The following is a 27,240-nucleotide window of genomic DNA, read 5'->3' on the forward strand; positions in this document are numbered from 1 at the left end:
ACCCATTTACTGGCTAAATAAAAAGGCAAAGGTACCCCTGACAGTTAGGTCCAGTCGCGGACGACTCTGCGGTTGAGCACTCATCTCGCTCTTTAGACTGAGGAATCCGCCGTTTGTCAGCAGACAGCTTCCTGATCATGTGGCCAACATGACTAAGCTGCTTCTGGCGAACCAGAGCAGCGCACAGAAACACTGTTTACCTTCCCACCGGAGCAGTGCCTATTTATCTACTTGCACTCTGACGTGCTTTTGAACTGCTAGGTGGGCAGGAGCAGGGACCGAGCAACGGGAGCTCACCCCGTCACGGGGATTCGAACTGCCGACCTTCCGATTGGGAAGCCCTAGGTTCTGTGGTTTAGACCACAGCACCAGCCCTAATTCCTGGAGATCTAAAGTGACTAGCCAATTCATACCCTGCCATACATCTCTTGTATCTTACCACACTATCTAAAAATCACTTACTCCACTTTTTAGACCACTCTTAACTACCACAGAATGTACACAGTTAATTTTTTTAAAAGAAACCTACAGTATTCTGTAAGTGGCAGAAACAGAAGTGTAGGAGGGGAAGGCCCATGGGTCTATCTATGGCACAGAACAGATTTTTTGCATGCTCTCTGCCTTAGAAGTCTGAAGGCTAAATTGCACCAATACCAAGTGGGAGTGTGCATATGCAATTTAATGAATAATGCACAGCCTCTCATTCTTTGAACTTGCCATGTGGCATCCTTTAAAAAAGAATTGGCATCCTTGACCTGTAGGAGCTCAGCATAAGAAGCAATGAACCTCACCCAAGTCTCCCTTTCACTGCCATGAAGACACAGCCAAAGGTGGAGATACAGTCAATTTAGGGGACGGTTATATGCAGACATGGCTACAGAATGGGTTTGTTTTCAGCATGGCTCAAACATCTTAGGGTCCCATTCAAACTTTCTTTATAGCTTTGCAATAGGAACCACTGGAAACCCACATACTCAGGAGCTTCTATATGCTATGGATGTACCATGCAGACACATTGCCAGCAGTCTCTATGTGAAAGCTGTAACTTCTGATTCAGTCTAAATTCTAGGAGGGAACATTCGGTTGGCTACTGGATGGGCAATCTGACCATATTATGCCTGTGCTTTATTAGCTGCAATGGCTCCCAAATTTCCAGGCCCAATTTAAAGTGGTAGATTTAATCTTTAGGACACTAAATGGCACGGAACCCAGAAGAGTGTCTTCACACTTATGTATCTATTCAAACCTTAAGATTATTTTAGGGGGCCCTGGGTGCCTCTACCAAACAACTGAGGAAGTTAATTGCCAGAAAGAGTCTTCTTCTGAGCCTACTCCATCTTCTTCCATATTTAAATCTCCCCATTTATGCCCAGAGAACTCTATTATGGATTAAGAGGCATAGAAATGTCATAAAATAAATAAATAAATACGTTCATATCAGAAACCTGAAGGTCTCCAAGCACTGGTTGTCACATTGCTAAGATCAGTTTGACTTTTTATGGGCAACAGCCTTCCTCCACGACAGGTGGGCAGAGATCAAGAAGTAAAAGACCTTCCTCCCTAGATGAATTTCTCTCTCTTGTAGGGAAGGTCTTTTAGAGTATAGACCTGTAGAGCATGTGAATGTTGGAAATCTTCAGGGGTGTGAAGATACTGTTTAATGCACACGCAGAGAGAATAATTGGAGTGGTTCCTAGGACTGCAATGAATGCCTGGCTTTCTGGAAGAAAACAGGTTATGAATCACTCTGAGTTGGACAAACTGATGGAGATTTCCATTTTTAAAAATTCTTTCCATCAGCTAAGAATTAATCCAACTAAATGAAGTTGCAAAATCAAATGGCAGCAAACCTTCCAATTACTTAGGTCACAATTTTCAACCTTTAATCAGGAAGTGAAAGGCTTGAGATCCTTTACCAATCCCCTGAGTCACCCAGTCTCCCGCCTGCCTATTACATTTAATCTTCTAATCCTGAAAGTCCCCCCCCCGCCGCACACAACACTCTTGCTTATCCGCTCACTATGTGCAATACAGCATTCAGAATGGCATTAACTATCCCACAATTAACAAAGTTCACCATGTTATGCAGGTCAGAACAGATGCTAAGATTTATAGCAAGATTTGTAGCACCACCCTGTAGCACCGCCTTCAGCTTTGATAACAGAGAGTGCTTTGTGTTATAGATGTCTTCTGTGAATGGAAGAGAGTTCACATACACAGCAATAGGTTCTCCCAATTTCACTTCCATCTGAAGTCTCCTGTGTCCCTCTAAACATGTTCCTGGGTCTTGGGATATGGGGCGGTGGGCTGCAGATAAAAGAGAACTGGTGGCCACACTGTTCTTAGGATTTCAAGCCACAGTCTGAATATAACATGTCGATATGATGAAGGTCTCTGAAATATTTTACTTCTTACAGAAGATTGGGAAGACCTTCACCGTATCTTATGAGAATTATTGTGGAGTATAACCTCTTCAAACACATCAGGATTTCCTAATTTGAGACGTTCCTGGGTTTGCAATTCCTGCACAATGGGAGAATCAGACTAAACTTGCTCACAGCAATCTACATGACTGATAGAGACCAGCACAGTCAACCTGTGGACGATCGTTTCAAATGCCTCCAGTGATCATGGCTTCAAACTAACAGCATTGAAAGTACTGAAAAAGACTCTGAACATGTATTATAAGTAAAAACATGAATTAGGATAATAGTCAGCACAACGCTCAAGTTCACTTAACCTTGCCATGAGAACATTAAGAGTCCTGTTGGATCGGAGCAAGGGTCCATTTAGTAAAGCATCATGATGATTACAGCAGTCAAGCCAGTTGCCTCTGAAGAATGCCCAAGTAGGCAATAAAGCAATGCCTGCCCCAATTTCTTCTCCTTGCAACTTGTTTTCAGTTGCACATTATTGGAAGTTCCAGTTAGCTGTTGTGGATAACAGTAGTTGATGGGCCTAGCCTTCATTAATTTGTCCAATCCCCTTTTAATGACAGCCAAACCAGTGGCATGTTCTGGCAGTGCATGTTCTGGCAGCAAATTTCATCAACTGGCGTTGGGTATCTGGGGTCCTCCAGATGTTGTTGGATTATAGCTTCCATTATCCCTGACCACTAGTCTTGCTGGCTGGAACTGATAAAGAGTTGGGAGTCCAATAACCCCTGGAAGGCATCGCATTTGGTATTCCTGCTTTAGCCTTTAATGAAAGGCAGGTGCCTGAACTCTTTGATCATTCTGGTTACTCTTTGAGGCACTTTTTTCCAATTCTACTGTCTACCTTTTTAAAACAAGGTGACAGAACTGTACAAAGGACTCTGAATGCAGCCACACCATTATCAAGTCTTCAGTGACTATATGGAGATCAATTCTCTCTCTGCCTCTCTCTTTTGTGCAAGTTTATTTACGAATACTTCTAGATTAGGTAAAGGGACCCCTGACCATTAGGTCCAGTCGTGACCGACTCTGGGGTTGTGGCGCTCATCTCGCTTTATTGGCCGAGGGAGCCGGCGTACAGCTTCCGGGTCATGTGGCCAGCATGACTAAGCCACTTCTGGCGAACCAGAGCAGTGCATGGAAACGCCATTTACCTTCCCGCCAGAGCGGTACCTATTTATTTACTTGCACTTTGACATGCTTTCGAACTGCTAGGTTGGCAGGAGCTGAGACCGAGCAACAGGAGCTCACCCCGTCGTGGGGATTCGAACTGCCGACCTTCTGATCAGCAAGTCCTAGGTTCTGTGGTTTAACCCACAGCGCCACCCGCGTCCCTCTAGATTACAGCAGTGCTTTGAATATGGAATCAAAATAGAATCTATATCAGATTAGCTACCCCAGAATAATGGGTATTATAAATCAGATAAATCAGAGTGAATGTACAAGATGTTACCATCCACTGAAACATTACAGAGGAAGGGGAAAGTAGTGAAACTCTTACTCTGCTCTCAGCCCCTCCAATTAGGTTCATGCATATTAAACCCTCCAATTAGGTTCATGCTTATTCCACCCTGATGTAAACATCTTTCCAGGGTTGGTCTGTTAAAACTTTCAAACAAAGACCCCAATGCTACAATTATTTCATGTGAACGAATTCCTGCATCCACGCCAAGTGCCATATACCCTGCAGGTCCACCGCTATGAAAACTCAAAGCAGGATGGTGGCCAAAAGGAATTTGTTCCATTCTAAACAATGTTAAGTATTTTTACTCAATGTTAATCTTTGAAATGAAAAGGGAGAGAAGAAGAAGAGGGGGGGGGGGGAAGGATCGATCTTGGCTGTTCCTTGGAAACTGGATCTGTATAAATCAGTACCCGGAGGCTGCCAAGCTTCTTACGACTGATGCTGCAGACCATGACAGAGAAACAAATCAAGAGGCTAATGAGTTTCAGAAATAAGTTTGCATCCAGCTTGCAAATGAGATTCATATTTCGACAAATGTGACAACGTATTTTGGTTCCTATGGAAGTGAGTCAAGGAAATACAGCACCCGAATGCAGATAATGGCTGGGAGGCTATATACCTGAAATCAGTATGTAAATCCTTAATTAGCTGATAAATTAATAGGCAAGTCCTAATTAACAGATCAAAACAAAAAAGATGTTTTGGCAAAACCACAAGGAAACAATTTTGCATATAGTCTCTACTTGAAGTGCACGGTCATTAAATTTGAAAATGACCATCAAATTCATAAATCGGGGCTTACAATCTAGAGTTGATGCTGACTTGGTATACTCGGTCTCCACCCCCATCGTTCTGCCCGGATACTGAGGTCCAGCGCCGAGGGCCTTCTGACAGTTCCCTCACTGCGAGAAGCCAAGTTACAGGGAACCAGGCAGAGGGCCTTCTCGGTAGTGGCGCCCGCCCTGTGGAACGCCCTCCCATCAGATGTCAAGGAAATAAACAACCACCTGACATTTAGAAGACATCTGAAGGCAGTCCTGTTTAGAGAAGCTTTTAAAGTTTAATAGATTATTGTATTTTAATATTTTGTTGGAAGCCGCACAGAGTGGCTGGGGAAACCCAGCCAGATGGGCGGGGTATAAATAATAAATTATTATTATACTTTTTTATTACTTTTAGCAATCCTTTTTTTCCACCCCAAACATTGCAATCTGAAATGCAACTACACCCGAAATGCAATGTGTGGTGCACTTTGAGGATTGGCTGCCATCAGGCATGAAAGCCACAAGGCACACACCATTAGAAGGTATATGGATTGTGGTCCAAGTTTACAGAACAATATAGAAATTGAAGATGATAGATTACATTACTGAAAGTATAGTACAGATGTTAATTGTTCTTTCTTTCATAAACTAATGAAGAAAAACATTCAACCTTCAAGGGAACATTTTTCAGGATAATTTGAAGGAACCTCTGTGCACTGCAGATAGTTCAGGGTAAATTCTAGGGCACATAAATCTCGATCAAATCTCCATGTCCCATCCATGACTGAGACACAATCGGTCAGGACAAAAGACCACCTTCTCAGTGGCTTCACTCAGATTGTGGAATTAACTTAGTTCATGAGCTCCACTGCACACCATCCTTCACAGTTTGTCACTGACTGGTCTAAACTTCCCTGTTCTGGAAAGTATTTGTCTCACTGGGAATATGATTTTTACATGGTAGACCTTCATTGTAGAATGTTTTTCTCTGCCAAGACTGTTTTTATGCTTTTATGTTTAAAAAAAATATATAATCAACATTTATATACCACTTTTCATCACAAAGTGTCCACAAAATGGTTTCACTGTAGTTAGTAAAAACATTTCATTAGAACAATAAAGCATTTAAACAGTACAGCAAATAAAATATCACAAAATCAACACAACCATACAATCATTTCAGTACTACAACATAATACTACCCCATGATTCAGAGCAGATTTAAGCCCAGACTGCCATAACCCCGGGAGAACATATAAATCTTGATTAGCCAATTGGTTCATTATGGATCATGTAGCCCTGTGGAATTCATTTCCTCCTAAGAAAGGGATGCATCACTTCCTCTTTCAAAGTAGTGGGGACCACACCCTTCCCTGCAATGAGACATTAACTACCCACTGGACCCACTCCGCCAAATCCCTCCAGCTAGCTGTAAGCAGCCATGAAGAGCAAGGGTCAAGTAGTTGGTCATATTCATTCAAGCTTCTTGTCCACATCTACAGGCTACATTAACTGAAACTGATCCTTCCAAAAAGGGTCAGTCAGTTCTTTGGACCTCCTCTGAAATCATAACCACTAGTGCCACCAAGGCTGAAGTGGAGGCAAGCAATTGTATCTTCATAAAGGTAAGGGACCCCTGACCATTAGGTCCAGTCGTGACCGACTCTGGGGTTGCGGTGCTCATCTCGCTTTATTGGCCGAGGGAGCCAGCGTACAGCATCCGGGTCATGTGGCCAGCATGACTAAGCCGCTTCTGGTGAACCAGAGCAGCGCACGGAAGCGCCGTTTACCTTCCCGCCGGAGCAGTACCTATTTATCTACTTGCACTTTGACGTGCTTTCGAATTGCTAGGTTGGCAGGAGCAGGGACCGAGCAACGGGAGCTCACCCCGTCGCGGGGATTTGAACCGCTGACCTTCTGATCGGCAAGTCCTAGGCAAGTCCTAACCCACAGCGCCACCCGCTAAGCAAATATGTCCAAGCAGGTGACAGGTGGTTCAGATGTTACTGTCTGTGACCAGAACACACTTGTCCTTTAAGCACTCTGAAAAGCACTGATAGGTGGCTGTTTGGATATGAAATTCACTGCCATGACCACCACGTGATAAGCACATGCTATAGAGCTTATATACTGACCTCACTATCAGATTAGTGTCACTTGTATTCTAGTTTCTGTTTGCTTCCTTATCCAAATGTGCACTCTAGACCTCAACGCTGGAGAGAGCACTTAGGGGCAGCCTTGTTGATGGCATCTCCCCCCCCCCCCGCCTTCCAAATCCCTATTCCTATTGTGTCATGCCTTTTAGACTGCAAGCCTGGGGGCCTTTTCTGGCTAAAGAGCAGGTACCCCTGCCCGTACGGGCCAGTCTTTCCAGACTCTAGGGTTCTGCACTCATCTCACTCTATAGGCCGGGAGCCAGCGCTGTCCGCAGACACTTCCGGGTCACGTGGCCAGCGTGACAAGCTGCATCTGGCAAGCCAGCGCAGCACACGGAACGCCGTTTACCTTCCCGCTGGTAAGCAGTCCCTATTTATCTACTTGAACCAGAGGTGCTTTCGAACTGCTAGGTTGGCAGGCGCTGGGACCGAACGACAGGAGCGCACCCCGCCGCGGGGATTCGAACCGCCGACCATGTGATCATGTGATCGGCAAGTCCTAGGTGCTGAGGTTTTACCCACAGTGCCACCCGTGTCACGAATACTTTAAATGAATAAGTATATCCATATATTACTAGACCTGCAGAAGCTTCTGTAGTGTGCTAGTTAAAGCGTGTGAGCTATGAGACAGACGTCCATCATTTAAATCTCACAACAACCAAAATTTAATTAGGTACCCTTATTTAATCCCATCTCTTCGATGTCAGCCTCCATCTACAATATGGCAGTAATGATATTGGCCAGGTTCTTGGAAAAAGTATTAAGATGAAGTAAGTGACACTTGAAATGCAACATATAAATTAGAAGCATTAAATATACTAGTAATTAAGTTCTACCATTCATTAAGCATGCTCAAGTTTGAAGCTTTAGTTATTCCTCCCCCAAGACTGGGAGTTACTGAATCGCAATCCATTTCAAATGAAACAGCGTTGAAGTGGGGGTGGGGGTGGAGAGAACTTCCAGAATAGGCAAGGTCGCAAGACAAATGTGTGGGCACTGGAGGGAATTTCAGCAATCCTTTTACTGCATGTTTATAAAATCTGTTCAGTATTTACTGCGAAGCATGAAAATATTAATCAGTTATTTATCTTCTTACATGTTTGGCATCAACATCTGGTGTATGCACAAGTGGTGAAGTCTAACATTTGGAATGAGTGAATATTTAATGCTCTTTTCCCCCGAACTCACCAGGAAAAGTTAGCATGCATGCATGTGTATATATATATATATATATATATATATATATATATGAATGAAAGAAGTTTCCAGAGCCAACTGTTTCTATCAAATAATTACTAGCTTCGTATAGGAGTGTCTGGTCTATTTTAGACTATATTTCTGGTTGGAGGAAAGAACTGATCTTAACTAGATTATCTGTGTGCTGTTTCCTACCCCTTTTTTGTCTTCCTTACAGCATTTTGTTGCCAAGCCTTATTAAACGAGTACGGTCTTCATTGATCTGTTTTATTTCTAGTTCTATTTGTTCAATCTGAGATATCACGCACATCTGGTTTATTTCAGAAAATGCCGCCCTGAAAAAGCATCCCGTCCAATCTAATCAAGAACAAACTTGCCCATAAATAACAAAGAACCTAACAATATCACTGTTAGGAAGATGTAAGAGAATGCTTAAAAAAAAAAAAATCAAATTCCTGTATATTGACTATCACAATCTTTTTGAAAGCCTGAATCAGTTAGTTAAATAGTACGTTCTAAAGAAACACAAAATCAGTTTCTGGATTGCCCACATCTCCCAGTTAATGTTCACACTATTATGCCTGCTCGGAGGTTAATGTTTCTGTGCCCCTTAATCATACGTTCCTACCATCCTTACTGCTGGATCCATCATTAAATATTGGCATTCCCAGGAACTATCACTGTAATTAAAAACTGCTGTGTCTTGTTTAACACATCATGCCAATATTATTTACAAGCCATAGGTTTAGCTTATTATTTGTTTTGCACGATACTTGCAAGAGTACTAGCAGTTTTTGCAACCCAGCAGATATTCCAGACAGTCATTTCATAAGAAACCTTTACAGGATAAATTCTTGTGAAAGGGTTCACAGAATCTCCCTACAGCCCTGTCATCAGGTGCTGAAATAAACCAAATGTGTGTCATGTTGCAGTTTTAACAAGCTACAAACAGAGCCAGCCTTTTTCTACAGAACTGAAATTGTCAAAAGACGCAATAGATTAATTCAACAGGCTTTATAGAATTAACCTGAAGTTTCCAGCAAGCAAAAATTCAAGTTTTCTATATTACTTTGATGTTTTTAGTGAAATGTCTGTGAAATATGTGACTTTAATTATATCACTATTGGTGAGGTTTCTCTTTAACCAAATTATGCCATTCAGACAGCAAACATCCAGACCAAGTAGTTGGGGAGGATGTAGCATGATTGAGTCTAACTGAGAAAAAATAGTGCTCATTATTTATAATAAAACTATCTCTAGATAAAGTACCAGGTAGAAGATCATTTAATTTTGTCACTAATAAATTAGTAAATTTGTATTATTGTTTCCAACTGGCCTAACTGCACTTAATTGGACTGCTTCATTTGTGGTTGGCGATACGTGCTCTCTTTTGTCCTGCTTACTGGAGAGGGAATGCCATTTAAACAAAAACAAAACAAAACCCTTTTTGAAAAGCATTAAAGGGTACATGGTGGAAGAGCAGAAAGCCACACACTGTACCATGATGGCAAAATAATTAGAATAATATTTATTATTAGCCTACATAACAAGGTGGTTGTGAATGATAACAGAATTCTAAGGCAAAGCCAGCGCAATGAAAATTAAAAACCTCATTGTGACACGTGGAGACTCCAGCAAGGCACAGTGTTTGGAGATGAGAGGAATTCAGCTGGGAATTTAGGCAAATTAGTATAAAGTTGCAGAGTACATAACTTACGGAATTATGCACTACCCACCTCCACCCATAACATACCCTGCAGAGTATGCAGAAGCAAAACTGAAAAGAATAGCCACAGTGCCTAAGAAAAAATACAGGCCTACTTCTCCATGCATACTACTATGATGATGAAGTGTGCTAGGATTTATTATGGAATATTACTCTCATAATGCTCGGATGGCTTTCTGTTGTCCGGAAATGTAAGCCTTATAGGCCTGGCACCAGATCAGTTACACTCCTTGTCCTCAAGACTTAATGTTCCTTGCTCCATCAAAAATCAATAAGAAAAGCCATGGCTTCCAGCAACCAGCAGAGATCAGATTGTTCATTTAAAATAATCCAGATACTAATTTTCTGCTACATTATTTCAAGAGAGTTATTTCCCATAGGACTGTATTTCCCCCCAGATATGATCTACCAAACCTGCATGTTTCCCATTTTTAGAATCACATGGCACGAAGCGAGACTTACATGCCGAAACTGCTGAAGGCACATCCCATTCCCTTGCCAATAAAGCCATGGCACATTTGGCTGTCTGCCATTTAAGCATCCCTAAGCCTCCCCTTACCCATCCTACCACACATTGCCAACAGATTATTACATCTGTGCAAGGAAGACAAGAGTTGGGCCAGCAACCATTAGGGTGCCACATAAGGGTACAATCATGACCCCATCAAGTCCATACCACAAAAGGCCCATTTGTACCAGGCAAGAGGTTGACGTGACAACTGACGCTATCCCACAAATCGCCCAGGGCCTGATCATAGTGCTAGTCCAGAAACACCTGGAAAGCCACGTTTTCCCCATTCCATGGTTGGAAGAAGGGCTAAGGAGCCCTTTCATACCACCCTCTTGATTTCGGACTGTATCCCATGCTAGTCCTACTCAGAATAGGCCCATTGAAGTTAATAGATATGGCTAACAAAGGTTCATTAATTTAAATAGATCTGCTCTGAGTAGAACATTGGATACAAACTGAGTAGAGCATTGGATACAAACTTATGGCTTCTAGGCATAGTCAAACTCCGGCCCTCCAGATGTTTGGGACTGCAATTCCCATCAACCCTGACCACTGGTCCTGTTAGCTAGGGATGGTGGGAATTGTAGTCCCAAACATCTGGAGGGCCAGAGTTTGCCCATGCCTGTTCTAAGTTCTCCCCCCGCCCCGTAAAAAAAATCAAAATCAACTATCAGACGCAGAATGCAATGTAAGAAGCCCTGCATCATACTGCACAATAGATTGTGCATTGAGTGAGAGGCTGGACTAGATATTTTTCTATGACCCATCAAACCAAGCAGGATAGCTCAGCCAATAAGAGCATGAGACTCTTAATCTCGTGGTCATGGGTTCCAGCCCTACATTGGGTAAAAAGGTTCCTGAATTGCAGGGGACTGGACTAGCTGAGCCCTTGTGATCCCTTCCAAACTCTGTGATTCTCTGCACTGCATCTGTTTACATAATTTATCTTGAGGAATTTGGATGCTTTCATCACCAAATAATATGAGCAGCCCCATCCTTAAGGGAAGCATGATTTGAAGATTCCTTCAGTCATTACCCATTACTACGAGCCCTGAATCCAGGAATAGTTAGTCATGACTGAGTCCCATTGAAACCAAATGAAAAGTCATCACTATCTGATCTGATTCATTTGGGATTCAGTCCTGACTAACTTAAAATGTACTATCCCCGACTCAGTTAAGCAGAGAATTAAAAATTTAATGTGCTAAGGCAGCAAGCAAGTTTTTGCAAACATGTGACCTGGCTTGAACATAACATTAAACCGCAGTATACTGTTATGGGGATGAGAATGCTAAGGCCTTAGGTTCGAAAGCTTCTTCCTCTGCTCTCTTCCTCCAGCAAGCTTAAACAGCATTTTACAAATCAGATAAATAACTACAGTGGTACCCCGCAAGACGAATGCCTCGCAAGACGGAAAACCCGCAAGACGAAAGGGTTTTCTGTTTTGGAGGCGCTTCGCAAGACGAATTTCCCTATGGGCTTGCATCGCAAGACGAAAGCCCATAGGGAAATGCTAGCGGTCGGGAGCAAAGACTTTCGCCCACAGCCGGCCTTCAGAAGAGGACCTCTTCTGAAGGCCGGCGGGGGGCAAAAGTCTTTGCTCCCGCCCCGCCTGCCTTCCCCCCCCGCCTGCCCCGGGCGATCTTAAAATGCTGGCGGGCGGGAGCGAAGCGTTCGCTGCCGACCCCCAGCATTTTAAAATCTCCAAGGGACAGCAGAGAAGTCTCTGTCCCAGGGAGATTTTAAAATGCTGGGGGTCGGGAGCGTTCGCTGCCGACCCCCAGCATTTTAAAACGCTGTTCCGAAGCGGGGGGCGGGAACATCTGCCCCAGCCGCCCCACTTCGGAACGATGTTCCGAAGGGGGGAGGTGGGGCGGGAACAGCTGCCCCATCCGCCCCACTTCGGAACGATGTTCCGAAGGGGGGAGGTGGGGCGGGAACAGCTGCCCCATCCGCCCCACTTCGGAACGATGTTCCGAAGGGGGGAGGGTGGGCGGGAACAGCTGCCCCATCCGCCCCACTTCGGAACGATGTTCCGAAGGGGGGAGGTGGGGCGGGAACAGCTGCCCCATCCGCCCCACTTCGGAACGATGTTCCGAAGGGGGGAGGGTGGGCGGGAACAGCTGCCCCATCCGCCCCACTTCGGAACGATGTTCCGAAGGGGGGAGGTGGGGCGGGAACAGCTGCCCCATCCGCCCCACTTCGGAACGATGTTCCGAAGGGGGGAGGGTGGGCGGGAACAGCTGCCCCATCCGCCCCACTTCGGAACGATGTTCCGAAGGGGGGAGGTGGGGCGGGAACATCTGCCCCATCCGCCCCACTTCGGAACGATGTTCCGAAGGGGGGAGGGTGGGCGGGAACATCTGCCCCATCCGCCCCACTTCGGAACGATGTTCCGAAGGGGGGAGGTGGGGCGGGAACATCTGCCCCATCCGCCCCACTTCGGAACGATGTTCCGAAGGGGGGAGGTGGGGCGGGAACAGCTGCCCCATCCGCCCCACTTCGGAACGATGTTCCGAAGGGGGGAGGTGGGGCGGGAACAGCTGCCCCATCCGCCCCACTTCGGAACGATGTTCCGAAGGAGGGAGGGGGGCGGGAAGAGCTGCCCCATCCGCCCCACTTCGGAACGATGTTCCGAAGGAGGGAGGGGGGGCGGGAAGAGCTGCCCCATCCGCCCCACTTCGGAACGATGTTCCAAAGGAGGGAGGGGGGGCGGGAAGAGCTGCCCCATCCGCCCCACTTCGGAACGATGTTCCGAAGGAGGGAGGGGGGGCGGGAAGAGCTGCCCCATCCGCCCCACTTCGGAACGATGTTCCGAAGGAGGGAGGGGGGGCGGGAACAGCTGCCCCATCCGCCCCACTTCGGAACGATGTTCCGAAGGAGGGAGGGGGGCGGGAACAGCTGCCCCAGCCGCCCCACTTCGGAACGATGTTCCGAAGTGGGGAGGGGGGGCGGGAACAGCTGCCCCAGCTGCCGGGCTTCGTAGCGCTGCTGCGAAGCCGGGCGGGGGGGGGTGGGAACACCTTCTGAAGGCGGGCAGGGGGCGAAAGTCTTTGTCCCCCCTGCCTGCCTTCCCAGGGGCTTTTAAATCGCCCCGGACAGCGGAGAAGTCCTCCGCTGTCCGGGGCGATTTTAAAATGCCGCCCGCCAGCATTTTAAGATCGCCCGGACAGCGGAGAAGTCCTCCGCTGTCCCGGGGTTTTTTAAAATGCTGGGGGTGGGAAGAAAAGCCCTTGTCCCCCCCCCCCCAGCCTTCAGAAGAGGTCCGGGGACAGACTGTCCCCGGACCTGGCCTGAAGGTGGTTTCCCTAGGAACGCATTAATTGATTTTCAATGCATTCCTATGGGAAACCGTGCATCGCAAGACGAAAAACCCGCAAGACGAAGAGAATTGCGGAACGAATTAATTTCGTCTTGCGAGGCACCACTGTATTAGGAGTGCCCCAAAGAAGAATTTGTATGCTGGGCCTAATAAACCCTTTTCTGTGCACCTAGAGGTCTTTTCCGTTTTAATTTCTGTTTCATCCAATAAGGACAAACTGTAGTTAATTTAGACTACAGTTTATTGAAACAAGCCCAAATCAAAATGCCTTTTTTATCATGGCTGTTTACAAACTAACCACAGTTTAGCTCATTTTGGGAGTAACAACAAACTCTACTTACTTTATATCAGGGCCTAGGTGCTCCCGATCTCCTCCTCTGGCACACACCAGAAGAGGTAAAGTAATTAGTCAAGTAGCTCACTTTTGTAAAGTGAAACTGTGGCTTAGCATTATATCCAAACTTAACCATGGAGTCACTCACTGAGCAGCTTCTTGTTAGGTACACACTTAGTGCTAAACCTAAGCCTGCTTCTGAATAATGTGTGAAATGAACGATGAATTCATACAGACCAAACTTGAAAAGCAGTAACTTAAGTGGCATTGATGTGGCTGTAGCAGCTCACATGAGATTCATTACACAGGCTTAAAATTGTGTCCCCATGTTTTTCTTGTTAAGAAGCGCACAGGGAGGTATGGAAGTACGAGATACAAACCTGCACATCATAAGTCCCGTTTAGCAGGACAGGCCTTTGGGAATTGATATCCTGCAGGACCCCTGACAGCACAGAACAATTGACTTTCTGGAAGTCTTTGGAGTGGCTGAACTGCACCATGTTGTGGAGAGCCAAAATTTTAGTGTCAAGCTCAGCATCCTGCCTGGTGCGGTTGTGCAGCCCGAGGTGGTACTTGCGGAAGTGTTTGATGAGATCTGTGGGGTCGTTCCCATAGTAACCATAGCCACAGATGTTGCATTTGAAGTCCTGAAGCTCTGGAGACAGAGGCGCCATATCAGGGTTCTCGTTTGCCAGCAAATCTGCTTTCAATTTGCTTGGCCTTGCGTCCCCATCTGAAGGCACTTGTGGGTTTTTTGAGGCCACCGAACCTGGGCTCGAACCCCGGCCCTCGGCTTGACCACTTTGCACATGCACTGTTTCGTCCGTAGATTTTGGTGATGTGCGATGCTCATCGCTTTTCTCCGACAGATCTCCTGGCGGGGTGCAGATCACATCTTGGGTGTCATCTGCATCTGATCTGAGAGGAGACTTCAAGGACTCTGAGATTCCCCCAACAGCTGGAGATGAGAAGCCCTGCATATTTCTGTCTGTCACCTCATCATGAGGGAAGGATGGAACATTTCCTCCCTTATTGTGGCTTTCATAATTAAAGCCAGCCTTTTCGCCTGTTGGGGAGCTTTTAAAGTCCTTTTTAGTGCTGGGAGATGACTCTGGGACATGCGTGCAAAACCCCTCCTTGTCAGTTTGCTCCGCAGCCTCACTCTGCTCAGCGTTCCCTTGCATCTGACCGGCAGAAAATTCTCGTTGCCTTTCAATAGTGTTACTTTCAGGACCCGGCAACTTGAGGGCCTCGGGTTCACCTTCACTAGCAACGTTTCTTAGAGGGGGGTTCTTTTTCCGGACCATATCTGAAAGCAGAAACAGAAAAACAATTAGACTGCTTAAACTACGCAGTCAATTTATGCCACCCCTCACCGTTAAACATAAAGGTGCAGTTTCTGCCAGATACAAAATACTCACAAGCTTTTATAAAACACAGGATACTATCAGTGGCACACTTACTTGGGCACAGTTACAATGCTGGCACACTCATTTTGACTTATATCTTACAGGAATAGCAACATTTCAAAATGTAATTTAAATAAATTTTAAAATATCACTGGTAATCTCCAGTTCTGTGCATCAGTTAGTAGCTTGACATCTCTGTAAACGAATCCCAGTAATGCAATGCTAAATTCTTTTTTAAAAAATTCTTTTTAGAATACAGTGGTGCCTCGCAAGACGAAATTAATCCGTTCCGTGAGTCTCTTCGTCTAGCAGTTTTTTCGTCTTGCGAAGCAACCCTATTAGCGGATTAGCGATATTAGCGGTTTAGCGGCTATTAAAGGCTTAGCGGCTATTAAAGGCTTAGCGGATTAGCGGCTAAAAGGCTATTAGCGGATTAGAAAGGGGGGGCGAAAAAAAATCGGAACACTCGCAAGACGTTTTCGTCTTGCAAAGCAAGCCCTTAGGGAAAATCGTCTTGCGAAGCAGCTCAAAAACGGAAAACTCTTTCGTCTAGCGGGTTTTCCGTCTTGCGAGGCATTCGCCTTGCAGGGCACCACTGTAAATAATTATGGATGTGTCATACTGAGATCAGTATTTAGCCTCACACATGCACTCACACACACCAGATTTGGGGGGGGGGGGTTGCATCCTCCCTTCCTACTGCTGAACCCTATGAGAAAACCCCTTAATTGTGAAAACAGATATGGAACTGAAATATATAGGCTATATGAGCTATGTTTTGAGATGAGTGTTGCTCACATAAGATATCCTTTGCATCCAGAAATTCTTAAAACAAACAGTAAACTATGCACTCTTTCATATTTTGCATGGTCTGGGTCTAATCTCATAGTTATCAAGCAAACATAATGTTCGAATGAGAATCTTATACTTATCAGTAACTTCCATGCTATAATTTTACAGTACTGTAAAATGTTATAACTTTACTGCCTAGAGCAGGCGTAGCCAACGTAGTGCTCCCTTCCAGATGTTGCTGGACTCCAGCTCCCATCACCCTCAACCAGCATGGCCATTGGTTATGGATGATGGGAACTGTAGTCTGACAATATCTGAAGGGCACCACGTTGGCCGGCCTAGGATCTCAAAATGGGAGAAATGAGTCAACCCCTACAAAGAAAGAGGATTTTATGGTAAGCACAGTACTACCACATTGTTCAATAACCGGGTGGGCTGAATATCACCTTGCTGAAGATACCTCCTGATCTATACTGGATTTCTGAAGCTAGCCACACCCCTTGGGTACCATCATCCCAATGTGATTTGAGAAGAAGGGAGCTTAGGAAGAGCTGAAACAGATGGCTGGGCCATGGGCTGGGTGAGGCAAAATACACAAAAGCTTTTTTGAAGTTCCCCCCACACTTTCTAAAATCTCAAAATAATTGCCAATATTTTCGTACGAGAAGAAGAATTTGTGAAGCTAATATTAGGCACATCACCCTTCCACCACCCCCTCCTATTATTTTTTTCTCCTAAAAACTTCAGTTTCATTGGACTGTATCTATGATACTCTACCCTTAAAGAAAGATATGCTTTTCCTCTGGCTTGTACACTATCAATATCATTTTTCAAGAAGACATATTATCTAAATAAAAGCCCATCTGCAGTACTTCTAAATGGAAGAAACTATCTACTGGCAAGTCATGTTAGACAGAGTGAGAATACAGAGAAAGCATATAAGCATTCTGCAATTATTATCTGTAAGACAAATAACAGATTGCACAATGCTTTATAGCGTGCCAAGAAGTTTTCCAGTTAACATTTCCACTTGGAAAAAAAAATAGATTACATACTTTTAAAATCATACCCAGCATTGACTTCATAAGGCATGTGGCTCTAGAATGCTTTTTTGTTTTTTTGCTTTTACAGTTATTAATTCTATTAGTCAGCTAGCAGGAGGGCTAACGCAACTGGCTTAGGAGGTACACGGAAGACACAGAAGACATTTTGAGAGCTGATCTGCACATCTGCAAAAGAAAAAAAAAGATTTCCTTCCTAAATTATGCATTCACGATCAGTTGGGGTTTTTCCTTACTTAAAAACATGATTATGTCTGCTTTCTATACAGCATTAGATCTACTACAGCAAATGGTGGCTGCGGCACACAATTCTCTGTTTAGAAAAATACACAGCATTCAGCATGCTTTGTCCTTTCCATATGTACTCCTTCTTGCATAGACATTCTTGCAAATTCTGATCCCATTATTTTGTAGGTATCCAGCTGTATGGCAACCAATTCTGGCCCATCTAGAGGGCAGTATCAGGAAGCTTTGGTGTCATAGCTTAATTCAAAAGTAAAGCATCACTACTACCTTCCAATAACTACATCACAAAATCACAATACTTTCTTATCTTTTGCTTCTCAAACTCCCACCCCAATCCCTCCTGTATCAGCCCCACTCACCCTGTGACATGATAGACCCTGATGGGATCTCCCAGTGTACCAGAATCAAAAAAGCTACTCTCTTCAGTTTACTTACCCACACACACACACACACACACACACACAACCTGATGTCTAGGGTAGATTTGTAGTAAGGGTAGTCCTTTCTGGAGAGTTAATGGTACTTTTTTTAACAATACAGCCAGGCATATACATATTTATTACACATAGCTTTTCAAGTCAGCTACAAAACAGATAAGATGGGTTAACTTTTAAGCACTGAAATGAATGCATTCCACGTCTTTAACAATCCCCCACAATCCTAGAGCTCATCTCTAATACCGGAAGTGAGACAGCTTTGGTATAAAAGCAGTGGAACACGGAAAGGTAAGTTAGACTAGGGGCTAGTTATTTTCTCATTCTCTGCCCGCTCCTTTTATGCGTTAAAAATTAACCCTCCAGACCCATTTTATATCCAAACCTGACCATGTGTGATGCTAAGATAAACCAAATACAACTCAGGTGTCAGAATACAGTCTTGGAGTCACTCAGACCAATGGAGAAAGGAAGGAATTGTTCCTATGGTCTGCCTAGTAGCAGAGAAGCAAGTCATTTGTAGGATGGAATGGGAAGGCTTGTAGCACCAAGTTATGTTCTGTCATCTGGTCCAGTCAAATGCTGTATAATTTCTCAAGCAACGGCCTCTAACAACGCTGATAATCTTTCACAAAGTTATGTGAAACTCATTTTTGAAAGCAAGTGGGCACGTCACGCAGTAAAACTCCCAACAGCTCTAGGAATTAGTTCTAGATTTCATGGAAGAAAATTGCTCAAAAGCAATGGCAAGTGATTCATTACCTGAAGACTAGTTCTCATTTTCTGGTAAATAATCTGGCCATCCAGTTCCATTATTTACATACAACAATACTACAAACTCAGTGGAACGCAGTGATGAATGACCATCTAGCTCCAGATCAGTAACCAATATCGGGGGGCTATGTTAATAGAAAAGAACAAGTAAAGCCTCACAAAAATTCAGCTCAGCTCTAGTGCAACCTACCAAACTCCTCCAAAATTAACTAAGGTTGCATGGAAACCTAAAGGTTCAATGCCACAATACATGGAAACAACATGTGTATCTCAAGTTGGAAGTAGCAAGTCACTAGCTATGCATTACGTCATCCTTCCCATCCTCAACATACACCATGCTGAATTCCTTAGCTAGAGGCCCTTCGCACCTGGAAAGCTACATAAACGCTATGCTGAGTAGCAATGGCAAGAAACCTAGCTGGACTGCAAGCGCGCTTCATGATGCAAAGTAATGTTACTGCAAATTCTAAGTGGGTGGTGTCCACTATCATAAGTCCAAGACAAGGCACATAGTGATCTTAAAGTGTAGGTGCACCGACTAAAGAGGTGCAAATGTTTTCAACTAACTGCAAGCCAAGTTCTCCTAATTTTCCTGAGCTTTTTCATAGATACGGAGCAATGCAAGTCTAAATCTCACTGGGGCAAGACAAGAACAATGCAGCCGCCGCCGCCTAACTGAGTTCTCAGAGGCTCTACATAATGTATACCTATTAATACTTTCCTACCACTCTAGGGAGTAAACTTTAATTAATTAACAGACTGCAGAGAACTTTGAGATCATCTGATGAAACGGCTTTATATGGTGCAATGTTATTATAACAACTGGAACCAAAATTATTTTCAGCCTACTGAATCTGGCAGAGGGTGTAGGAGTGAGCTTCATGTTAAAACAAAGCAACCAAGGTGTAATTTCATATTATTCTCCCTCCAGAGGAGAGAAATACCTGCTAGAGGATCACAAACTTTTTTTTTTTTTTACATTAAGCATATGCAAGGTTAGGAAAAAATTAATCACATACCTCTTTAGTGTAGCTTTGGCATAGTGAGCACTCATTTAAATAGGGCTTGGGCTAGATCCCACACTGCCACACTAAATGAGGGGAGATTTAATCAGCACTGAATGGCAGGCTGTCTCTCCACTCCATGCGTGGCAGTTTCTTATTGGATAATTAATTAGGTTCACCTAATTTACAGCAATCTTACATTTTTATTGACAGATGTTTGTATCTAAAAGCAAAAATACCAAAAAATATGTAAGAACATTTGGGGAAGTTGTATTTTTGGCTTATGTTAAAAGTTTAATACTTATACTTATCAAATATAAAACAAACAAGCATCTTTAGACTAAGTCTGCAGGTGGAGCTTACCGTATTTTTCGCTCTATTGGACGCACCGGACCACAGGACGCACCTAGTTTTTAGAGGCGGAAATCAAGGAAAAAAATATTATCCCCCCCCAGCCCCAAAGAGCAACGGACAGGCTGCATGCAGCCTGTCCACTTCTCCCAGAGCTTCTCGGGGCTGCGGGGGAAGCCCGGGTTACCCCCCCCCCCAGCCCCAAAGAGCAAAGAAGCCAAGACAGCGCACGGGATCCATGGCCGCGCAACCTCTCCAGCCAGGAGCTAAACCTCTCCAGTGCAGCTAAAGAAGACAAGGCAGCAAGCGCGATCCATCCCGCTCACTGCCTTGGCTTCTTCTTTAGCCTTGCACAGCATCTTTAGTCTTGCGCAATGGGATGGATTGCGCCCGCTGTCCACCGGGGCTGGACTAGATGACTCCTGGGGTTCCCTTCCAACCCTGCAATTCTATGACCTCGGAAGGTGTTTGGGGTCTCCACCACTGGAGGCTTTTAAGCAGCGGTTGGGGGACCATCTGCCTGGCGTTCTTTAGCTGTGATTCCTACATTGTGAGGGGGCTGGGCTAGATGACCCTTGGGTGGCCCTCCCAACTCTATACAGTCCTACAGTTCTGCGGCAGGAGATCCACAGCCACTTCACACAATGCCCACTCCCAATTTGTACCCCCCTACCTGCCACACTTCCCCCACCCCACTTAAGCTGAGGGAATTCCTGCCCAGAGAAACTCCCAGCAATCAAGGAGGAGGAATCCGCTGCAGCCGTGAGCAGCGGTGGATCCATGGTCCCCTTCCTTCTCTCCTCCGTAGTTGCTTTGAAGCAGGAAAGTGGGAGAGGAGCTGCTTACACGAGTGTAAGCTGCTCCCCTCCCACTTTGCTGCTTCAAAGCAATCACGGAGGAGGGAATCCGCTGAAGCCTCCAGCAGGGGAGGATCCATGGTCCCCTTCCTTCCCTCCTCCGTGGTTGCTTTGAAGGAGGAAAGTGGGAGAGGAGCTGCTTACACGAGTGTAAGCTGCTCCCCTCCCACTTTGCTGCTTCAAAGCAATCACGGAGGAGGGAATCCGCTGAAGCCTCCAGCAGGGGAGGATCCATGGTCCCCTTCCTTCCCTCCTCCGTGGTTGCTTTGAAGGAGGAAAGTGGGAGAGGAGCTGCTTACACGAGTGTAAGCTGCTCCCCTCCCACTTTGCTGCTTCAAAGCAATCACGGAGGAGGGAATCCGCTGAAGCCTCCAGCAGGGGAGGATCCATGGTCCCCTTCCTTCCCTCCTCCGTGGTTGCCTTGAAGGAGGAAAGTGGGAGAGGAGCTGCTTACACGAGTGTAAGCTGCTCCCCTCCCACTTTGCTGCTTCAAAGGGAGCCCGGGAGGAGGGAATCTGCTGCAGCCTCGAGCAGCGAAGAGGATCCATGGGTCCCCTCTTTCCTTCCTCCGTGGTTGTTTTGAAGCAGGAAAGTGGGAGAGGAGCTGCTTACACGAGTGTAAACTGCCCCCCTCCCACTTTCCTGCTTCAAAGCAATTACGGAGGAGGAATCCGAAAGTGGGAGAGGAGCTGCTTACACGAGTGTAAGCTGCTCCCCTCCCACTTTGCTGCTTCAAAGGGAGCCCGGGAGGAGGGAATCTGCTGCAGCCTCGAGCAGCGAAGAGGATCCATGGGTCCCCTCTTTCCCTCCTCCGTGGTTGCTTTGAAGAAGGAAAGTGGGAGAGGAGCTGCTTACACGAGTGTAAGCTGCTCCCCTCCCACATTGCCGCTTCAAAGCAATCACGGAGGAGGGAATCCGCTGAAGCCTCCAGCAGCGAAGAGGATCCATGGTCCCCTTCCTTCCCTCCTCCGTGGTTGCTTTGAAGCAGGAAAGTGGGAGAAGAGCTGCTTACACGAGTGTAAGCTGCTCCCCTCCCACATTGCCGCTTCAAAGGGAGCCCGGGAGGAGGGAATCTGCTGCAGCTTCCCCCACCTCCCGCAGAAGCCGTGCGCTCTTTAAAGGGGCTGTGCGACTTCTCCTGGCTTTTCTGGGAGGTGGGGGAATTCCCCCACCTCGGAGAAAAGCCCGCAGGAGCCGCGCAGACTTTAAAGAGGGTGCCGCTCTTGGGGGCTTTTCCCCCAGGAGGGAGAAGGGACTGCTGCAGCCAGTCACTCCCTTCTCCCTCCTAGAGAAAAGCCCGCAGGAGCGCACGAAGCTTGTGTGCGGCTCTTGAGGGCTTTTCCCGCCTGCCTCCCCCCTGCATTCGCTCCATAGGACGCACACACATTTTCCCTTGCTTTTTAGGAGGGAAAAAGTGCGTCCTATGGTGCGAAAAATACGGTATGTTGTTGTTGTTTAATAGAACAGCACCAGGCAATTTTAGAGGCAATCCTCCTCCTAATCATCACCATCTACCAAAGTCCATCAAAATCAGGGGGAGAGATGGTATCTATAAAAACAGATTTTTGCATCTTGCTGGTTCAGTTCTTCCCAACATTATAGGTGGCAAGCAAACTGAAGTTTTAATAATGATGACATAATTTCCAAACTACCAGTGACTGTAAATTAAGGACTGGACTTACCTATAAAGTGCAAGGGCTGCAACTTCTTCCCCCTACTCTTTACCCCATGCTTCCTGAAACATGCTCAGAGTGTGTGTATTAGGAGAACACCCAGAACAGCACAAAGGGGCAGGGGAGCGGCATCATTCCGACTGGCAAGCTAAAATGCTCGCAATATTGGGACGCTGAATTCCACCCTAAGAAATCTGCTTTGTTGAGAGCATCTTTTTCCACTGACGGAGGTGGGGTTTAGTATATGGTAGCTATTATGATGACTGCTCCTAAAATTATGTCCTTCCTGCAGACTTACAATGTAGATATGTTTAATATTTTTTATAAAAATTTAAAATTACCTTTTAACTTCTCTTTCAAAACACAAAACCAAAGGGAAAAGATGAATATCTGAATATGAGATGCAACATTAACAGTTCAGTCTCTATGATTAGGGATGCTTGAAGAAAACGGTGAGTTCCTATACAAAATAGACGGATTCCCCACTTCTCAGACTAATGCACAAATCAGAATTTAATTATCCACCATATTTTTTACTGCTCAAAATCTTGCAAAAATCTTAAACTTATCAAAACATGCATTGAAATATTACCTTGAGATAAAATACCGATTTAATTATGTGTTTTGAGTGAAAATACACATTGAAATATGTATTTCTATACTATGTAAAGGGTGGCTAAAAAAAAAACACAACCCCTGGTAAATAGAGAAATGGAAAAGGATGCAATTAAAGAAATAAATAATTCATCCATCTCTACATAACTATACTGAAGGACTCTTTTAGCAGATCCTGGTATCTCTGGATAGGCCTGGGAAAAGCTCCTGTCTGAAATCCTTGAGAATTCTGCCAATCATGGTAGACAATACTGAACTAGATGGACTCAGTATATTGCAGCCTCCTAGGCCCCTAAACGTTACTTTAAAAAAAAATCAAAAACCTCTCCCACCTCCAACAAAACTCAGATATCCCTATGAAACATTCGTTTTCAACCCAAAGGAAAAAAGCTTGGTTCCTCCAACACTTGACTCACTGAATTTCTTAGCATAAGATGCAGTGATGGCCACTACCTCAGAAAGCTTTTTAAAAGCATTGGATGAATTTCACAGCAGAGAGATGTATCAATTACTATTAGCAAGGATGTGAAATGTTCACAGTGGGTCCAGAGTAGGTTTTCGCTGACCCTGCTTTGGGGAGTCTGATGAAGTAATGGAGCCACAACACAAACGGTCAACTATTCAACATCATAACTGCTTTCTTTTCTTCTTCTTGGTGTGCTTTAAATGGTTAATTCTTCTGTAACCACAAAGCCCTTTGAGATTCACTGACTAGCCTAGGAATCCTATGCTAAAATGTAATCTGGCCACAACATGCTCCGATGTTCAACATTCTCAATGCACCTGTTTAATGGACTGAGATAATGCAAGGTGGTTTGTGGCTTTATCCGTTTTGTGGGCAGAACCATGGCTAAATATCTCCTAAGGGCTTTTTTCAGGCGAGTCTTGCACAGCATGGTTGACCACCCCATGCCACAGAGGACTGCAGAGCAATCAGGCTTGCAGCCCTGCCTGCATCCATGCTGCTTGCTCCCTGGTTTAGGAGCCTAAAGTCAAATCACAGGGAAGGGGGTGAGGGCTGCATACATTTTGTTGTCCGTGCTGCTGTGCCCAATTTGTGTTCTCTCAACTTCCTTGGCTACCACAGTCTTAACGGCGTATGTGGTATGCAAAGGAGTTACCCAGGGTTTGCGCTAGACATAAATTTTAACTAAGAAGAGAAAAATGCTTCAAGGTGCCTTTGAGAAGACAACAGAGAAGACAAATTTCTATTCATTTCAATTGGTCTACTCCAAGTAGGACAAGCTTTGGCTATAACCCAATATCCAGAAGAAGGCATGAAAGGACTAGATACGTCAGCACAGCAGAAGACACAGGCAATGTCATCACTGTATTCTGTGCAACTTTTGCTTATGTTTTATTATACAGTGGTACCTCGGGTTAAGTACTTAATTCGTTCCAGAGGTCTGTACTTAACCTGAAACTGTTCTTAACCTGAGCACCACTTTAGCTAATAGGGCCTCCTGCTGCAGCTGCGCCACTGGAGCACGATTTCTGTTCTTATCCTGAAGCAAAGTTCTTAATCTGAAGCATTATTTCTGTGTTAGCGGAGTCTGTAACCTGAAGCGTATGTAACCTGAAGCATATGTAACCCAAGGTACCACTGTAGTGGTATAGTGGGAAGCAGTACCAGCAGCTGGCAACTTCAGAATATAGCTCCTTTTAAAATGAAGGCTTAAACACTTGGGTGAAGATGTCACTCATGAGAGCAAAAGACCAAAATCATGTCTAGTCCAGCATCCTGTTTCTCACAGTGGCTAACCAGATGCCACAAGGAAGCCCATAAGAAGGGCACTAAAGAAATAGCCCTCTCTCACTATTGTCTCCCAGGAACTGGCAGTGGACAGACATATGAAATGTGGAAGCAGCATATAAACATCATGACTCGTAGCCACTGACAGCTTTGCATCTTCCACAAATTTGTCCAATCCCATCTTGAAGCTATCTAAGCTAATGGCTATCATCAAATCTTGTGAAACTGAACTCATTAAGATTCCCCTGCTAAACAGCTTCAATAGACAGAGTTTGGGCATTCTGAGAGAGGAAGCAAAACTTTCCCCTAGTCATTTTCTTCACACCATGCATAATTTTACATAATTTTACATATCTCATATGTCCTGCGTTGCAGGAATTAGACTGGATGACCCGTGGGATCCCTTCCAACTCTACAATTCTATGCTTCTATGATATTGCTGAGGGATGTGGGTGGCGCTGTGGGTTAAACCACTGAGCCTAGGACTTGCCGATCAGAAGGTCGGCGGTTCAAATCCCCGCGGCGGGGTGAGCTCCCGTTGCTCAGTCCCTGCTCCTGCCAACCTAGCAGTTCGGAAGCACATCAAAGTGCAAGTAGATAAATAGGTACCCCTCCGGCGGGAAGGTAAACAGCGTTTCCGTGCGCTGCTCTGGCTCGCCAGAAGTGGCTTAGTCATGCTGGCCACATGACCCGGAAGCTGTACGCCGGCTCCCTCGGCCAATAAAGCGAGATGAGCTCCGCAACCCCAGAGTCGGCCACGACTGGACCTAATGGTCAGGGATCCCTTTACATTTACCTATGATATTGCTAGCTGTCCTCCCTAAACTAAACAGCTTCCTGTGTTACAATCTTTTCTCATAGGGGAGCTGCTCCAGCCCACTGACCGTTTTGACTGCCCTTGTCAGCCATGTTTTTGAGCATAATGAACGTTGTATAATCCTTTCTGCAATGTGATTAAGAGCTCACAGTATTACAAGAGGAACCACACCACAGATTTGTACAAAAGCATTACAATACTGGTAATTAATTATTTTATCAATTTGCTGATGTCCCTTAGGAACGTAATTACACTTTGTGCTTGAATAGGTGTGCAGAGTCCTGGAAAGCAGTGTCTGGGGAAAGTCTTAAGTTCATGTTTAGACTGGAGTAAATGCATAGTATATTTGCAGTCCTGCGGTTTCTGTTTATGCATGTAGCAGCAGAAATGGTATCAGCAGCTGATAAATGATAACAGAAGAGTAAAAGTTTGTGCAACGTTATCATACATTCAAGAACTTACATACAACAGAAACCACAGCCTACCATGCATATACACCAAAGTAAACAAGCCTTAAAACACCACTCTAGACATTTTGCAGGAACTTTTTCTGAAGACTTCTTAGACCATTATAAACTAAAAAGACATGCAAATTTTTTAACCAGAGTGCTTCTTTGTAGAAAAGAAAAGCACATTCCGTCGTGCCTTGTCCATTTGCGTTTAAATTAACTCCCCAAGCATTAACTATTCCCAATCCTTTAAATAATAAGGGATTTAATGAAGGATCTTAAATCCTTCAGAGATATAGTGTTGTCTCCTTCAAACAGATCTCATCAAATAAATCTCTTATTAATTCACATCAAATTAAGCAAGCATATGCTTGTGAGAGCTAGACAAATTAATAGATGCCTAGCTTCCTCAATAATGGCTGAATTAGGCTTTTAAGAGAGTAGGTTTCAAATACAGGTCTAAATAATTGCTTGGAGAAATATAATTCCCACTGAAAGCAAAGGGAGATATTTTAGAGGTAGAAACAGAAAAACAGATATACAGTGGTACCCCGCAAGACGAACGCCTCGCGAGACGAAAAACTCGCAAAACGAAAGGTTTTTTCGTTTTCGAGTTGCCTCGCAAGACGAATTTCCCTATGGGCTTGCTTCGCAAGACGAAGCTTGCCCCGGGGACAGCGGGTCTTCTCTTTTGAAGCAAGGGGCTGCAGGGAGATCGCTATCTCCCCGCAGCCCCTTGCTTCAAAAGAGGTCCAGGGGCAGCGGAAAGCTAAGCGCTTCTTCCCTGCTGCCCCCCGACGTCTTTTGCAGCAAGGGGCTGCAGGGAGATTGCTATCTCCCCGCAGCCCCTTGCTTCAAAAGAGGTCCAGGGGCAGCGGGAAGCTAAGCGCTTCTTCCCTGCTGCCCCCCGACGTCTTTTGCAGCAAGGGGCTGCAGGGAGATCGCTATCTCCCTGCAGCCCCTTGCTGCAAAAGACGTCCGGGGGAAGCGGGGAAGAAGCCGCTTCCCCCGGACGTCTTTTGCAGGGTTGCCGGCATGCCGAAGCCTGCGCGCGCTGACATCAGCGCTCCCAGGCTTCGCGGACCTCTCCGCCAG

The 27,240-nt window shown here is 45.2% G+C and overlaps 1 protein-coding gene across 7 annotated transcripts in view; it reads right to left on the reverse strand.

Annotated features, from left to right (window-relative positions):
* The window catches only part of TRPS1 (transcriptional repressor GATA binding 1), a 238,369-nt gene that overhangs the window by 153,412 nt on the left and 57,717 nt on the right, over positions 1-27,240 (reverse strand). For 3 of the 7 annotated variants that reach the window (XM_081204356.1, XM_081204362.1, XM_081204357.1), the window contains exons 2-3: positions 17,181-17,340; positions 14,291-15,248 (exon numbers count right to left, since the gene is read on the reverse strand). In XM_081204356.1, coding sequence (XP_081060482.1) covers positions 14,291-15,248; positions 17,181-17,203 — 981 coding nt within the window. In that variant the 5' untranslated portion in view covers positions 17,204-17,340. Of the gene's footprint in view, positions 1-14,290; positions 15,249-17,166; positions 17,341-27,240 lie in introns of all 7 variants that reach the window. The other 4 variants (XM_081204361.1, XM_081204360.1, XM_081204359.1 and 1 more) reach the window with 3 other exon arrangements.

This window comes from Podarcis bocagei (genome assembly GCF_964188305.1).
Source record: "Podarcis bocagei genome assembly, chromosome: 8".
NCBI classification, from domain to species: domain Eukaryota; kingdom Metazoa; phylum Chordata; class Lepidosauria; order Squamata; family Lacertidae; genus Podarcis; species Podarcis bocagei.